The following is a 17,324-nucleotide window of genomic DNA, read 5'->3' as shown; positions in this document are numbered from 1 at the left end:
GGCCACCTGCCTAGCGCATCAGCAGGTGCAGGAATATCAAAACTTTGTGCAGACACCAGTGAGACAGAAGCCATGGGCAGCCCGACTGGTGGCCACCCTATGAGATGAGAGGGGGCTGTGGGGACAAACTCACGGAGGAGCAGAAGGCTAATGTCTTTGGAGGGGGGGGGGTTGGCATGGAAAAAAGGGATTCAGCATCGCCCCCTCTACATCTGGAGCAGAAAATTCAGCCTGTCTCACTCATGTTCATAATCAAGAACATGAGCAGGTGAATGCCCAGAAGTCTAAAGGGTTTCATGAGATAAATGAAGTTTGAATGAAGCTTCGTGTAAAATGAAGCTTGATGCAAAGCCCTTGGGTTCACAATCAATCTTGGTTTATTTGAAAATGGAACAAATCAAAGTGTTCCCTTCCAGCTCAGCCCACCTTAGCCTTGCTGGCCCAAGGGGCAGTACTAAAGAAGCTCTCTTCCACTGAGCCCAAACACCCCTACCAACCCCTCAAGAATAGTGCTGAGGAAACACTCTCCTGCTGAGTCCACTCTGCCAGTCCTCAGGGACAGTGCTGACAGAGCATTCTGCCACTGAGCCCAAATACTCCACCAGCTCTGTTAACAGCCCAACTTTCCTGTACTTAAAATTAGCCTTTTGTGTATTTTTCCAAGAAAAGAAGAGCCCAGAGGACTGGGGGGGAGGCCTAAAGTCCCTAATTTCATGATTGAGGACTGAAGTGCCCCCACTTAGACCATGAGCATCCACTGCTCCCCAACATTTCTCCATCCAGCAGACAATGCTGAGACCAACCAGTTTGAGCAACAGGCCTGGGAGATAAACAAGATTCCTTCCAGCTCTGTTACTTATTTTGTTAGCGCTGGATTAGTAAACCCAACAGGCAGGTTATCACCATTCCATCCCAGATGCTACATTTAGCTGTGTAGCACGAGAGAAAGCATTTCACACCCATGGTTACTGGAACCAGGGATGGAGAAGGGATGTGACTGTCTTCAATTATTCCATGTTAGCGTTACAAAGATTCCCCTGTAAGCACGCCCTGGGAGCAGCATCTCCAGTCAGTACAGCTATTTATTTAAGTTTCCGAAAGATGACAATCATCAGAACTTCTTCTTGGAGTCAGACTAGCCCATGATGAAGAGAATCCCATTTTCACATTGCTTTAAAAATGACTGGAACCCATTCCCCAAAGTATGTGATTACTATTTTGAAATAAGTTGTTCAGTGGCATCCTTCATTTGACTTTAAAAAGGAAAAAAAGAATAAGAAGATAAAAAGTAAGAAAGATTCCATCTCTCTTTTTTAAGTGTCCTGGTTTATTTTCCTATTCAATTTTTCGATGGCTTCAAAGCTTAAGTGGCACTTGGATTATGGGTGTTTCATGATTTAATCAGTTGCCATGTTGGTATCAACAGTGTCTCCTTTCATGTGTGGGAATGAGTAAGTTGTCTCTTACTCCATCCATGTTTTGGAGACTTTGAAACAATGACTTGGGGTGAGTTTGTCTAAAACAACTGAACAGACCCGTCAAGTCTCCACTGAACCCCGAGCCAGTTGCTGCATGTCCAGGGCTCTTGGGCAATCTGAACCCCTAAGCCACTGAGCTTCCCACCTTCAAGCCTCTCAACCCGAAGCTAAGCTATTCATCATCCTTCCCTGCCCCTGGTCTTGCCCTTGTGCAGTTTAATGACTAGATATTAAAACTCATCATGCTTTATAAGCAAAAGCCTTCACATACAGACACTGAAAAGGGGGACATTGAAAAAGTGCGAACCATGTTTCTTCTCTTCCGTGCTTGTCCTCCAAAGACACCCTTAATGCTGTTAGAGCCTTCCATATACACTCCAGTGGGTGATCATTCCTGATATGACATCAACTCAAGAGAGAACAGTCAAGCAGTGGCATGGACTCTAAACTCAAAGGGTCATACAACTCCATTGAAACCCACCGACATGGGAGTGAGGTTCAGGGTACTAAGCCAAAATGCAACCCAGATGCTGGGTAGTCACCAGGAAGGTGCTTCACTTGACTCAGGGTGCTGGGAGGACATCCTGCTCTGAGTGCTAATGTGAAACACTAACCCAGGACCTCATGAAGCCCTCCTGGGGGACCCAGCTGCACTCTCCTTCTGAGTCAGGGCCCCTGAAGGTCACTGCTGACTGACCCCCATCTGGGGGTGGTCCGTCTCTGGTTCCTCCTCTTCTACGTCCGCGTTGTACTCTTCGAAGGCTGCATCATCAGCATCTGGGAGTCCCAGTAACTGCAGGGCAGAGAAGAGAAGTAGCTGTGAACACTGACTGGCCCAAAGCCCTGGTGTAACTCAAAATCCAACAACACTGGATGGGAAAGTGTTAAAGATTTTCCATGCTAGCCAACTAGCCCAACAACTGTATTTCTAAAAATTCCTAGATGGAGAATCCCATCCTTCAAGGGGCCAGTGACCAGAATGTCTCACTGGAGAACATGATGTTCTCTGCTTCTAAGTACCAAAACTCAGAAATGCTGCAAGTGCCCACGCACAACAGCATGTACCTGAATGTAAGTAGTAATGGCAGCAATTCTGATTCTACCATCAAGGCAGCTGGATTTCATTCCCTTCTTTATTGGCATCACCCAAGAAGAAGGCCTATTATTTACACACATGCAGAAACAATCAAAGTGTCCATCAATAACATTAAATCATGATACATTTGTCACACACACATCCACTGAAGAGTAGAGTTTAGGGCCACACCTGGCAGATTCTGAACTAAGGGTTCACTCCTGGCAGGTTCAGGAGACAATCTGGGGTACTGAGAATTAAAGCCATGTCTGTCACATTCGAGGCAAGTGCCCAACCTGCTATACTATCTCTATGTCCCCTAAGACTACCTTTTTATTTTGATGTGTTTTTTTTTAAGCCACATCTGGTAATGTTCAGTGTTTACTCCTGGCTCTATGCTCAGGAATCACTCCTTGAGGGCTCGGGGGACCATATAGGATTCCAGAAATTGAACCTGGGTTGGCTGCATGCAAGGCAAATGTCATATCTGCTGTGCTATCGTTCTAGCCCTGAAGATTGTTTTTTAATTTGATAAGTTTAAATAAGAGGAAAAACATGATAAAAATGATTTTTCACTGTGACATAGATGTGCTTAAATATTTATGCCTCACTATCTAAAAGAGTGATATCTAGGAAAGGAAGAAGAAAGGAAAATGGGAGGTAGAATGCTACTTTCATGTTTGATTCCCTGGTCCCCAGTATCACTAGGGCTGACTGCTCCTCCCAGAAGGCGGGGCTGGAGAGACAGTGCTTGCCTTGCACTCAGCTGACCTGTGTTTGATCCCCAGTACTACATAGGTCCCCATGAGCCAGGCCAGGAATCATTCCTGAACACAGAGTCAGAAGTAAACCCTGAGCACCGCTGGGTATGGACCCAAACCAACCAAACAAAAAGAAATAACTTTAATGAAATCTACCTGCATTTTGCCATTATTGTTTTCAACAGTAGGATTGTGGGTACATATTTTTCCTCTATTTTCCTGTATTTTCCACATACTCAGTAATTGTCACTGGGGACGTTCACAATGAATTGGCAGTGCTATTTGCTGGGCCCAGCCAATAGGGAAGTAGGCTCAATGTGGGTAGGAAGCTGTGGCTATGGGTACCTGTGTCTGCCACCCACAACATCTCTAAGTAGTGGCCTGTGCATCGTCAAAAGGACTCTGCTTGTCCAAGGATGCAAAGGTAGTCAGCTCTTGAGGTCAATCAAGAGATTGACTTTGTCTTTCTGGAGAGCTTGAGTAGCACAAGTGGGGTTGTTGGGGCTGCTGGAAGGGAGCGTGAGAGAACAGTGATGGGCACTGACCTTGCATACACCAGATGCCAGGTTGATCCTTGGTACCCCCTAGGGTCCCTTGAGCCCACCCACTGGGAGTGATTGCTGAGCACAGAGCCAGGAGCAAGCTCTGAGCGCCCAAAGTGAAGAATGGCTAAGGGAAAGTGACAATCCTGTGGTGTTCCCAGTAGTCACTGATGGCCACTGCAGGGCTAGGTAACATTAGTACATACTGTCCCAGAATGAGAAGCCAAGTAGCTGCACGCACTGCTAGAGTTGGTTTTACATTTGTTCTTGCCAGGACCTGGCAGCCAGAGAGATAGGACAGTGGACCCCATTCCAGACCCCAGGTTCCCCATGTGGTCCCCCAAGCCCCATAGGAGGAAGCCCTGAATGCAAAGACAGGAGGAAACCCTGAACACTGGCAGGTGTGGTCCCCAAACCAAACAGACCAAAGAGACCTCCTCTGGGTATGGAGGAAGGTGCCCTCTTCTTAGGCTTTGAGGTGAGATTGGAAACTTAAATATGAAGAAACAAGCTCTGGGTCTGAGAAACAGTACAACAGGCTTAGAAACACAAAGATGCTGGAAGTGCTAATCAAACAGACATGCTAGCAACCCAACCAGCTAATAGACAACCGAAGAAAAGTGCGAAAATGCCAGCACACACCACAAAGATACTCATTGGAATATACAACCTTTAAAAATATAGTATTTCGCCAGCATCTCACACCTTGTCAGTGATGCTCAGGGCCAGGAATGTCACCGCCCCGCTTTGAGCTCTCCCCCATTTGGAGCTGAAGATCACTGAAAAGAATTTTGCAAAAGAGAGAGAGAGAGAGACAGAGACAGAAACAGAGAGAAAGAAAGAGAGAAAGAGGGAGAGAGAGAGAGAGCACGCTCCTGTGTGCAGTGGTGTAAGGAAAGGGCCTGACACTGGCCATGAAGTTGGGCACCTTCCGACTGGCTCGTGATATGAATCTCACCACAAAGAGCGGTGAGTGCAGTTAGAGAAATAACTACATCAACAACTATCATGACATGACAATATATGACAATGAATGAGTGAGAGAAGTAGAATGTCTGTCTCGAATACAGGAGGCCAGGGTTGGGGGAGGAGGGAAATGAGGGGCATTGGTGGTGGGAATGTTGCATTGGTGAAGGGGGTTGTTCTTTTTCACTGAAACCCAACTACAAACATTTTTGTAATCAGATGCTCAAATAAAGATATTATTCTAAAGAAAAAAAAACAGGCACCTCCCAAGTCCAGAGGAACATTCATTTGACAGATCTATTAGTTAGAAAAATAATAAATTGTCAAGTGGCCAGAGATACACGGATCCTAATACCAAAAGAAAAAAACAAGGTTGGGAGCAGTGAGAAAGCGAGGTCTCTACTGAAGCGAGACAAGGCAGGAGCAGTACCCTATTTCCCTACACTGATGCGGGGTGGGGTGTACACTCTTTCTAGGCCTTCCAACAAATCCCACAATCCAGGCCTCACTGTGTAGTTAGAGAATCTCTCTAACACTTCTCCACACTCTGCCTTTGAGCATGCCGGCTGGGTGAGGAGTACTGGGTTGGCTCCTCAAGACTCAGTCTGCGTCCTACCCTATCAGAGGCTCTTAACTCAAGTGATACTAGAAATAACCAGCACCCCAGCACCCAACAACTGCGTCATAGCCCCGCTCCCGCCTGCCCCCTGCCTCCCTCCAGGAACTGCTATCTTTAAGCCACTGGGGCAGACAAAAGACAAACAATTAGTCATCCGCTGTTTGTACCAGCTCTCCCTGCACCCCTGCTATTCAAAAACCAGATGGCTTTAGAAGCCAACAGGGTACCTACTGGTCGGAAAGACTTAAAGACTTTTTCCAAGACTTCCTGGAGGGTTTTCTTGCCGCAGGAGGAGATGTAGTCCTGGGCCAGCTGCAAGAAGGGCAAGCAGTCCTCGCTCTCACTCCAAACGTGCTGTGCATCGGCCAGGGAAGGGAGGAAACAAAGACACACAGCATTACACATGGGCCAAGGCTGGCTTCTTGGTGAGGTGATTTTGTTTATTTGTTTGGTTGGTTTTTGGGCCACACCTGGTGGCGCTCAGGAGTCACTCCTGCCTCTGAACTCAGAATCACTCTTGACAGGGTTGGGGAACCATATGGAATACTGAGGATTGAACCAGGGTCAGCCAGGTACAAGGCAAAGGCCCCCCCAACTGTGCTATCGCTCTGGCCTCACTAGGTGCATTTCTAAGGATGTGAAGGGAAAATGGTTTCCCGAGTCAAATTCACAGACTCATTCTTGAGCAGTCTGCATGGGCCCTGAGGCTCTAGGCTCCCTCATCTGCAGGATTCTCCATGGGGTCTGCTCATCCATTTGGATATGAATTCTGCTGGAATTTCTGTGTGTGTGTGTGTGGGGGGGGTAATCTAAATATGAGCAAGGGGGAGGTTTTTTAATGGGAAGGAGGAGCAACTAGAAACCTGCAAGATCCCTCACTTCACCATCATCGATGGCTTAAGGATTACTTAAGCAGAGTTTGTAACCACTCATCTGGAACAAGACATTCTTTACTCAGATGGGGCCTTGGGAAGGGGCCTTGGGGAAACTGACTTTAAAATGAAATGGATTTAGGAGAAGGCACCCAATGGTCGGTAAGTTACTGGGGAAACCAGAGCTCCCTGTGGGTCTGGCTTCCCTGTCCCACAATGTTAGCACCTCACAATGTTAGTCCTTTGCAATGTTGGTTCCTCACAACACAAGACTGGGCTTTTGCATCTTTTCCTTTGAAAATGAAGCAAGCAGTATTTTATCCCCCTCCCACAAGAGGATCATCACTGGAGCACTTTCTCTTTGTGCTGAAGCATCTCTCCCCCACTTTTGTTCATGGATCAGGTTTGCGTTCCAGTGCAGAAGCCGTGGTTCTGCCTTAAACTTTGAACAGAACAAAGCGCTGTAGGTGGCCACAGCAAGACCAGGGGCTATGCTGGGCACCCAAGTTGCCGTTCAGAGGCAACTGACAGTAACAAAACCAAAGTCATAGTCACGAGGTGTGGAGGCCTGGGAGGGAGGTAGATGATGACCAGAGGTGGGACAAGACAGCAGAGAGGAGGTAGGCTTGGAGGATGGTCAGGTGCCAACATGTGCTTTCTATTCATGCTGCTGGCTGTGGGTATCGCTCCCCTTATCAGACTGTCCCCCACCCCACCCTTCATAGCACATACTTGCTTCTTTCCTTCTCACTGAAGGACTTCCAGGAACTAGGTCGACAGCCTATAGTACTGTCCATCAAGAGAAATGACTAGGAGTTCGTGTGTCATCTTGACACCGATGACATGAGCTTCATGGATGTAAAGGCCCTGTTCAAACACCAACTGCTCTCACTCCACCACCTCTGCAGGAATTTCCTCCTGGCCTGAATAAAGATGACTTATGGACTCTCAAATCTCACCAAAGAGCCAAAGCACCAACTCTGGTGAGAGTTGAAAAGTTGCCAAGCCACTGTGATGTCATTTGCCAATCAATTACTGTTGAGATGCCATTGTGTACCAGCACAGAGCATTTTTCTACCTGTTTCATCAAAGGTTCAGACAGGCTCAGAGGTGAGAGGGACTTTATGTCCCACTTTTAGTCAGCCTCCATTTTCCCAGGCCATTTTTAAAATGTGCTGGCGGAGTGGCAAGCCTTACCCAGGTCAAAGATAGGTCTAAGAGCAACCTTTGGGGACTAGAGAAATAGCACAGTAGGTCAGGCATTTGTCTTGCAGCAACCGACCCGAGTTCAATCCCAGATTATTAGGAGTAATCTCTAAGTGCAGAACCAGGATTAACCCCTGAGAGATGCTGAGTGTGACCCCAAAACTAAAACACAAACAATCCCCCCCCAAAAAAAAACTGAAAAAGAATTTGACTTCTTCCAAAACTTAATAACAGTATCAGGAGTTGAAGACTCTGGGCAGCATCCCAGGCGCCACCATCTACCATCTTTTCTCTATCACTGGCACCTGAACAGCAACCTAGAACCCAGGGACTCTATAAGAAAGCAACAATGGTGAGTGACAACTCTCTGGTAGATAATCATCATGACGGCCCTCTCGAGCTGGACTGAATGTGCTGTGCCTTTCACTGGAACATCAGTGAACATTGCTCCTGTTCTGAATGGCTTCATGTTGCGCTGGTCCATCTACCTGCATTTCTCACTCTGGACTCTACGTGCCAGGCCTTCTCGAGATTCACCTGCACACATACCACAAGAGGGGAAGAGAGCCTTCCCAGTGGTGACGAGTTCTCGATCTAAAGGCCTTCCCAGGGATGATGATTTATCGTTGACTACTGACACTAAACCAGAGAGACTCCCATCTCCCAAGAATGATAAACCAGTTATCATCTCTACAGAGGCAGAGTTTGAAAACGGCTCAACCAGAGAAATGTCAGTGTCCCAAGCACTGAGTCAGGTAGGTAAGCCAGTGCTGGCAATCCAAGTCCTGGGCACTGTCAAATGGTTCAATGTCCGGAATGGTTATGGATTTATCGACAGAAATGACACCAAAGAAGATGTCTTTGTTCACTGGACAGTTATTAAGAGAAATAATCCCAGGAAGTTTCAGTGTAGTGTTGGAGATGGGGAGATTGTGGAGTTTGATGTCCTGAAAAGAGAGAGGGGACCAAAACCTGCTAATGTATCCAGACCAGGCAGAATATCAGTAAAAGGCAGCAGATATGCTCCCAATCCACATAGGTCCTGCCAATTTATCCCCTGGCCTCACTCACCTGCCCCATCATCTGTGGTGGCAGAGGCCCCCTCAGGTGTGTCAGAAGCAGGCAGAGAAGGGGAGAGGCGTGAAGACTCTGGGCAGCCTCCCAGACACAGATGACTACCATCTTTCCTTTCTGGGAGGTGCTTTTTACCAAGACCATGACACCCAGACCTGCAGCAACATATCAAGGAGACCCCAGTAGCCACCACAGAAGATGGAGAATCCAAGCCCAGCCAAAGCACAACAGAGGAGAAGCTGCTTTCAGAACCGTTTGTAACTTTCTCCTAGGCTAAGCTCTTGACCCTATTTGCAATGCTCACTATATTTCTGGTTAAATTGTGTTTTATCTGTATGGGTCTTATTGTTTTTGTTTAATGTCTCACTGCAAACAGAAAATTTTGTATTCAACTTTAGTACTTTCATATTAGTTTGCACAATTCCATGGAAATGCATAATTTGTTAGTTTTAAAAATTCTTAGCTATCCTAATGGATGTCTTCCCAATTGCTATATTTTATTGTGTACTTTATGCAGCAATTTATTCTCAAATATGTCTGAAAAACTGTTGTCATCTCTTTGTCCACAGAAGTCAATGGAAAAGGAACTTGGATATTACAGAGTCTTATTAACAGTGCTCATTGTAAGAATGTCTTAGCAAACTTATTTTCAAACTGTATATATCTATGGAAATGTTCTTGTGATTTTTTTTAACAAAGTTTATGAAAAGGAACTCAAATGTTCTAGACTTGTATTACAGGGATTGGTGTAAAAAATGTTTAAGAATTTTCTAATTAAGTGTATCTGCAGAAGGTTCTAATGTTTATGTTCAGAGAAGTCTATGAACGTGTTGTGAGATGTATAGAGCCTGAGAGATAGTATAGCAGTAGGGGTTTTGCCTTGCACACAGCCAATCCATGACAAAATGGTGGCTCGAATCCCAGCATCCCATATGGTCCCCCAAGCCTGCCAGGAGTGATTTCTGAACACAGAGCCAGGAGTAACCCCCGAGAGCCACTGGGTGTGACCTAAAAACAAAAACAAAAATAAATAAATAAATAAATAAATAAATAAATAAATAAATAAAAGTGTTGTCAGATGTATGAAAAGATGTCTGAATCAGATGTCTGAATCAGGGTCACACAACAAATAATCCAAACCAGGCTGAGGATGAAATAGGGACTCTGGCAGTTTTCTCCCTAGTATGGAGACCACTGCCTGCCAGAACTGTAGAATCAAATAATTAGTGATGGTGCTGGATGGCGATGGATGGCGATGGATTCCTTTCTGCCACCCCAGGCCACATGGCTCTGCAACTCCATCCAGCCGGCCGGGTCCCAGGCCCAGGTGAAATCACTCACTCACACGCAGGCTTCAGGAAGAATCATCTTTATTCAAGCCCTAGCCACCACGTGTGTGTGGCCTATTCATAACCTTTCAAGCACAGCATTATTTTGCTAGCCCTGCATCTTATCTCCTGTTAGCCATCTTTCCTTTGGGCTCCATGCGGCCCCAAAATCCAAAAGCCAGGGAGCCGAGCCGGGCCAAGAGAGGAACGGCCAAAGGGCTGAAATAATTAACGATGGGGCTGGATGGCGATGGATGGAGGCCTTTGTGCTTAGGCCCCAGCCACGTGGCTTCATCCCCATCCAGCTGGCAAATTCCAGGCCCAGGTAATCGGCGTAATCAAGACTCACTCACAGGCAGGCTTCAGGAAGAATCATCTTTATTTAAGCCCTATCCACCACGTATGCGTGGCCTATCTCATAACCTTTTAAGCACTAGTTATTCTTGGCCCTGCATCTAAACTCCTTTCAGCCATCTTTCCTTTGGGCTCCATGCGGCCCCATGATCCAAAAGCCAGGGAGCCGAGCCAGGCCAAGAGAGAAACGGCCAAAGGGCAAAGAGCCAAAAGGGCCCAATTCCCTTGGTCCCAGCCTTATCTACCTTTTTCCAAACCCCTCCCAGGAATGGGAGGGGCTTGCAGGTAAAGTTACACCTACTATCCGGTTCCCAAGACCCCTCCCAGAAATGGGAGGGTCTAGGGTCTCAAATGGGTACACCCACACAGAACTACTACTTTTACTGAGTACAGGGACCACCCCTGGGTGGGGCAGTAAATCCACAAGGTTTATAAGAAAGACAATCTCTATTTGGGGGTAAGTCCAAATTGTAAGCAAACATACAAAGAAACCAGGGATGATCTTTGTTTTGGGTAAAATAAGGTGTGACCCCCCCAAAAAAAAACCCAAAAAGTAATCCTTGGGGGGATCACCTCATCCTGGATTCCTACTCCAAGACCAAGTGCCTTGCGGTAGGTACCCTGAGTGTCCTGGATTTTCTCATCAATGACAAGGGACCTGGGATCTACAGTGAATATCAGGGGTCCCTCTGCCTGGGCAAGTCTGTAAAGTGAACTGGGGGGAGTAGGAGGCACAGTGCTAATAATGAGAACAGCAATTGACCTACCACTCCCTGGGAATCAAACCCTTCCACTCCCCTCACCAGCAGACTCCAGAGTTTGGTCACGACCCCATCTGCTTCCACTTTTTTTTTTTCTTTTGGTTTTTGGGCCACACCCGGTGACGCTCAGGAGTTACTCCTGGCTATGAGCTCAGAAATCACTCCTGGCTTGGGGGACCATATGGAATGCAGGGATCGAACATAGGTCCATCTTGAGCAGCTGCTTGCAAGGCAAATGCCCTACCGCTGTACCATCTCTCTGGCCCCTGCATCCACTTCTAGTCATGGCTACGAATGTACCTCTGAGAAGTAAAGCTTAACAACACTCAACCACACACCTTCTCTCCAATGTGCCTGGACTTCTTCCATCAGCTCTATATCTGCTGGGTATTCTACAGTGTGGATTTTGTAGCTTTTTAACCAGTTCTAACTGACACCCTGCCCACAAACAACTTGAGGGAGCAGGGGATTGGAAACCAGGCAGATCCAGTCATAGTCACTTAAAAGGCCTCTCTTATTAACTGCTTACTGTCGCATGTTCATCATCTCCCCAAACAGAAAGTATACCACTTGATGGATTGAAATAGTTTCCTTCCAAAATTAACCAAGCAAAGAACTACAGAAAATAAGATGGCGGGGGGGGGGGGGGGGGGGAGAGAGACTGGAGAGATAGCACAGCGGTAGGGCATTTGCCTTGCATGCAGCAGATCAGGATGGATGGGGGTTTAAATTCATGGTCCCCATGCTTGCCAGGAGCCCTGATCGCCCCATCTGTGTCTAATCTGTTCAAGGCACATTGTAACCTGCTTACAACTGTCAGACTCTGTTGTCTGTCCTTACCTCACTTGTTTGCTCTTATATTTTTGCCATGATTTCACTTTTCTCCTTCTTTTTCCCAACTGCAAACAGCTTTTTTTTTTTTTGAAGGGGGGTCCACACCCGGTGATGCTCAGGGGTTACTCCTGGCTATGCACTCAGAAATCACTTCTGGCTTGAAGGACCATAATGGGATGCCTGGGGATCGAACCATGGTCTGTCCTAGGTTAGCGAGTGCAAGGAAAGCACCCTTCTGCTGCACCACCACTCTGACCCCTGCAAACAGTTCTTTCAGGCCATCTTTTTTTGTTTTGTTTTGTTTTTTGGGTCACACCCAGCAGCATTCAGGTGTTACTCCTGGCTCTGTACTCAGAAATTGCTCCTGGCCCCTCACTTAGTAGGAGCCCAAGAGCTGTGAGTTCTCACCTGCCTGGAATTCCCATAATATAACCTGATCCCCTCAGTACTGACCGCCTGGACACACTAAAGTGCTTGACAGGCCCTAAACTAAGGGCTTCTCACAGGGATGCACCATCGCCATGGAGACCTTCATTCTCACACGCCTCCTCACTGGCTGCAGGTAATGCGGATCTCTGTGGAATGCCGTGGATAGACTCCATGGACTGCAGCAGGAGGCCTGGATCCATGTCATGCAAAGGGGAGAATTTGATGTGATGCAGATCAGAGAGGACTCCGTGGAATGCAGCGATGCAGCGAGAGGACTCTGTGTAATGCAGTGAAAAGGAAGACTTCGTGTAATGAAGCAGGAGGATTCCACAAAATGAGGGTCAGTGGGAAGACTCCATGTCACACAGCAGGAAGACTCCGTTCAATACAGATCAGCAAGAGTATTCCATAGAATGAAGCAAGAAGACTCCTTGTAACGCAGATCAGTGGAAAGGGTCCGCGTAATACAGACCAGCAGGAAGACTGAATTGCAGCAGGAAGACTTCATGTAATGCAGCAAGGGGATTTTGTATAATGCAGTGGGAGGATTCCGTGGACTGCAGCAGAAAGACCCTGTGTAATGCATTGTGAAGACTCTGTAGGTGCAGTTCTACACTCCGGGCTCACTAACGGCAGGCTCTGGGACCAGATGTGGTGCTGGGGATGAAATCCAGTTCAACCAGATGCCAGGCTGTTGAATTAAATAATAAAGATGGCCCTTTGGATGGGCTTGGATGGTGGTGGATGGTGATAGGGGACTTTCTCCTCCAGCCCAGGCCACGTGGCTCCAATCCCCTTTAGCTGGCGGGATTACCAGTTCAGGGTGGCAGCGAGGAGAAAATCCACTCACATGCAGGCTTCAGGAAATATCAACTTTATTCATGCCCTATCCACCACATGTGTGGTCTACCATAACCATTTACCCTGGATACTTATTCAGCCCTGCATTCTAAATTGTCCCTCAGCCGTCTCCTTCTCTGGTTTCCTCCTTCCTTCTCCATCCAGGCAAAAATCCCTTTTGCCCCTCATGCAAAACCTTTTATAACCTCCCCAAAACTCCTCCCAGAAATGGGAGGGTCTTTCATATAGGTAAAGTTACACAAAGAATAGGTGTAGGGTTCACCAGGCAAACATCAGACCTATAGTACTGGCCATATAGAACCACCTAGTCCACATAGTACTGGCCCTTCTCTCTCACCGCATGAAGGTCTTCTTGAAATAGGGCTTCTCTCTCTTACATGAGACAGTCATCATTCGTTCATTCTTCCCACTGTGGGTTAAGCACCCCTTGCCTGTCAGGCACGGCTACCTCGGTGCGCGAGACAAGTTTCTTTGACTGAAGGAGTGGAAAAGCAACAAAGAGCTACTCAAGCCACTGAGTTTGATGACAAGAGTCAGAGGCTAAGGTGAGGGAGGATGCAGCAGTCAAAACTGTGGCCTCATTGGGAGAGTGCCTAGGCAGAGGGATGGGCAGTGAAGAACTGTGCTGAAGAGCAGTGAGTCAGGAGGACGGTGAGTGGGAAGAAGGGCCCAGGGGGGAGGCAGAAAGGAGACCCACCTTGTAACGTTTCCTGCTGGGGGCAGAGTGGGCAGAGCAGGCTGTGCTGGATCCTGGTGGAGGGAAGGGCACCCTCTGCAGGTGAAGAAGGTGGGTTGGACAGATGTCTGTACGAAACTATCACTAGATTACAGTGCCTCAATTTAAAAACAATGGGGGGAGGGTTAATCATATTAGGGAACGAAGCGTGGATTCTACTGTCCATACGGCCAGGGTCATAGCGCTAGGGGATAAATTAGGTCAGGACGGAGTTACACAGCAAGAAGACATCATGGAAACTAAAATGAAAACAAAATGCTAGCAGGGGCTGGAGAAAAGTCAGTGGGTACCAAGGATATCTTGGAGGTAAACAGGGGCAGAATGAGGCCCTGGGTGCAGGTGCAGCAAAAGAGGAGTGAAGAATTTACCTGATTTCATGTTCTGGCCTGAATGAGATGGTTCTGTAACTGGCCCTTATTAGAAATAGTATTTCTCCAATAAGCCTTTTCTCCAATAAGCTCCTTTGAAGCAGAGAGTTTATAGACCACCTGTTCTGTAAGAGCTTCCCAGGGAGATCTGGGGTAAGCAAATCCCAGGGGCTGAGATCTTATCCTTTCTTTTTTGTTTTGTTTTGTTTTGGGGCCACACCCGGTGATGCTCAGGGGTTACTCCTGGCTATGCGCTCAGAAATCACTCCTGGCTGGGGGAAAATAAGGGATGCAGGAGGATGGAACAGCTGTCCGTCCTAAATTACCTGTGTGCAAGGCAAACGCCCTACCGCTTGCACCCCAAAGATCTTATCCATTCTAAAGGTAGCTAGAAACTTTTAGAAATGCCTGCCCTACCCCAGGAATCACTTTACCCTCCATGACTCCTCCCCGTTACCTATTTCGTTTAATCATCAGCAAATGAATTCTTCCAAGCATGTTACTCTTACAGGTGGGAAAATGTATCCAACGTAGTATGGGCAGTTTTGCACACATCCTTAATATATTATTTCCGATCACATGCAGAGGCCGGAGAAGAGACACTTTTCTGCCCACATGTTCTCCTTGGTGTCTGTTCTGCCTAAGAACTTGGAAGGAGGCTTTGCTGATCATCATCCTACAGGCAGGCCCTATCTCCGGGACTTTAACAAAGGGAGGGGCCGGAGAGATAGCATGGAGGTAAGGCGTTTGCCTTTCATGCAGGAGGTCATCAGTTCGAATCCCGGCGTCCCATATGGTCCCCCGTGCCTGCCAGGAGCAATTTCTGAGCATGGAGACAGGAATAACCCCTGAGCAGTGCCGTGTGTGACCCAAAAACCAAAAAAAAAAAACAAAGGGACCGGCTCTCAGCCATGGGAAACCAGTTTGGGTGCGGGACATCCGTGATGCATAAATGGGGTGTGTGTGTGTGCGTGTGCAAACTGGACTGCAGGGAAAGTGTCTGACCAGTCCACTGGCTAGTGTGTGTGTGTGTGTGTACGCGTGAGTGCATGCAAACTGGACTGCAGGGAAAGCGTCTGACCAGTCCACTGGCTAGTGTGTGTGTGTGTGTATGTGTGTGTGTGTGTGTGAATGCAAACTGGACTGCAGGGAAAGTGTCTGACCAGTCCACTGGCTAGTGTGTGTGTGTGCGCGTGCGTGCAAACTGGACAGCAGGGAAAGCGTCTGACCAGTCCACTGGCTAGTGTGTGTGTGTGTTTGTGTGTGCGCGCGCGCGTGCAAAGTGGACTGCAGGGAAAGCGTCTGACCAGTCCACTGGCTAGTGTGTGTGTGTGTGTGTGCGTGTGTGCGCGCAAACTGGACTGCAGGGAAAGCGTCTGCCCAGTCCACTGGCTTGCCAGATTGCAACTTGGATGCCACCAAGGCCCGGGTTCCAGGTCCCATGGGTGGACCCCAGAGTTTTCTTCCTTTCCCACCTGCCTAGGAAGGGTAGGTGGGGGGCGGTGCCTTCATTCCAGGCAAGTCCAGCCTTCACCTGTCCGCGCTCAAGTAGCCGCTGCCTCGTGTGCCCCAGCTTCCCAGGGAGCGGACCCCAAGAGTCAGAGCCAGGCCCCCATCTGGATGCCGCCCCACCTCGGCTCGGACTCAGGCTACACCACACGGTCCACGGCCGCCTCCATCTTACATTTGGGGACCATGATGCGCTGCCCGCGTCCAAGCAGCGCCCGACTCGGCCGCTCACTCTCTGCAGCCCCAAGTTGCCCGACCCCCACTCGCCCTGCTCGGGGACCCCCCGAGGGCCTGCCGTCGCTCTGCCCCTGCCTCGCGAGATGTGCGCCTGCAAGATCCGGGGTGCAGCCGCGCCAAGACGGTCCCCGGGCCGTGGCCTCGCGGGCGTGGACGGGCAGGCTTTGTGTGCAAAGTGGCGGCGCGGGCGGCCCTCCGGGGCGGGGCCCGGGGTTCCCTCCGCACCCGGGATCGGGCGTGATTGCTCCGGCTGCAGCAGGGCGGGTCGCACCCCCGGGTGCTCCGAGCCCCTGGGGCCCCGCGCGGAGATCTCGGGCCGGGCAGCGTCGCCCCAACGCGCGGGAGCCCCGACCCTCCCTCCGTCCGTCTCCCCGGGCACGGCACTCACGAAAGGGTCCCCGCAGCCGCCGTGCGGGCACAGCACGTAGAAGGACACGCCCGGGTCGGCGTAGAAATCCAGCCTGCGCTCCGTCTCCTCGGCCGCGATGAGCTGGAAGGGCGTGCGGCCGCACCAGCGCTCCGCCGCCTCGGCCAGCTCGGGGAAGTCCATCGCGGCCCGCCGGCCTGCCGCCACTGCGGACCCGGGGAGGGACCGCGCGGCCCGAACTGACAGATGGAGGCGCCCGGGATCGCCCCGCCCACCGAGCCCCGGGGCCACGCCCCACTGGTCACGCCCATCCAAGCCCCGCCCTCCCGTGGCCCCGCCCCTCCCAAGCTAGCTCGGCGGGGCTTGGCTCCGGGAGGGGCGGGGCCTTGGTGCGGGGGGCGGGGCTAGGGGCGGGCGGGGCCTGGCGAGGAGCTCAGAGGCCGGGCGGGCGGGGACTCAGTGGGCGGGTGGGGCGGGTCCTGAGACGTGGTGGGCGGGGCCTAGCGCGGAGCTCATGGGCCGGTGGACGGGGCCATGGAGGACGCGGGGCGGGGACTCAGTGGGCGGGGCTTCTGGGTGGGCGGGGCGGGGCTTGGGAAGTGGTGAGCGGGTTCAGGGGCGGGGCCGAGAGCGGAGCTCAGAGACCGGCTGGGCGGGGACTGAGTGGGCGGGGCTTCTGGGTGGGCGGGCGTGGCCAGGGGCCCTGAGAGGCGGAGCCCTGCTCAGTGGGCGGGGCTTCCGAAGCGGCGGCTACGGTAAGGGCCGGGCTCGGAGCTCAGAGGCCGGTGGGCGGGACCAGGGTCCTTGAGGGGCGGGGCGGTGGGCGTGGCCTGAAGTGTTTGCATTTGCATCTTCTGCACACCAACAGAGACGCTCTCGCGGAGGAGGCATTTTTGGTTTTGCTTTAGGTTCAAGCTGAACACATCTTTAAAAATGCAAACTGTCTC

General features: G+C 49.9%; 1 protein-coding gene across 1 annotated transcript; it reads right to left on the bottom strand.

The window, feature by feature from the left end:
• Positions 1–1,064: 1,064 nt before the first annotated feature.
• On the bottom strand, positions 1,065–16,601 carry MTURN (maturin, neural progenitor differentiation regulator homolog). Its single transcript, XM_049785319.1, has 3 exons — positions 16,399–16,601; positions 5,673–5,795; positions 1,065–2,271 (listed from the first exon to the last, which is right to left on the bottom strand). The coding sequence occupies exons 1-3, from the start codon at positions 16,558–16,560 to the stop codon at positions 2,161–2,163; spliced, it is 396 nt and encodes a 131-aa protein (XP_049641276.1). The 5' UTR covers positions 16,561–16,601; the 3' UTR covers positions 1,065–2,160.
• Between the last annotated feature and the right edge of the window lie 723 nt (positions 16,602–17,324).

Source organism: Suncus etruscus, chromosome 13 (genome assembly GCF_024139225.1).
Source record: "Suncus etruscus isolate mSunEtr1 chromosome 13, mSunEtr1.pri.cur, whole genome shotgun sequence".
Classification (NCBI taxonomy): Eukaryota; Metazoa; Chordata; class Mammalia; order Eulipotyphla; family Soricidae; genus Suncus; species Suncus etruscus.
The sequence above is the reverse complement of the archived record's forward strand: the minus strand, read 5'-3'. Positions and strand labels throughout refer to the sequence as shown.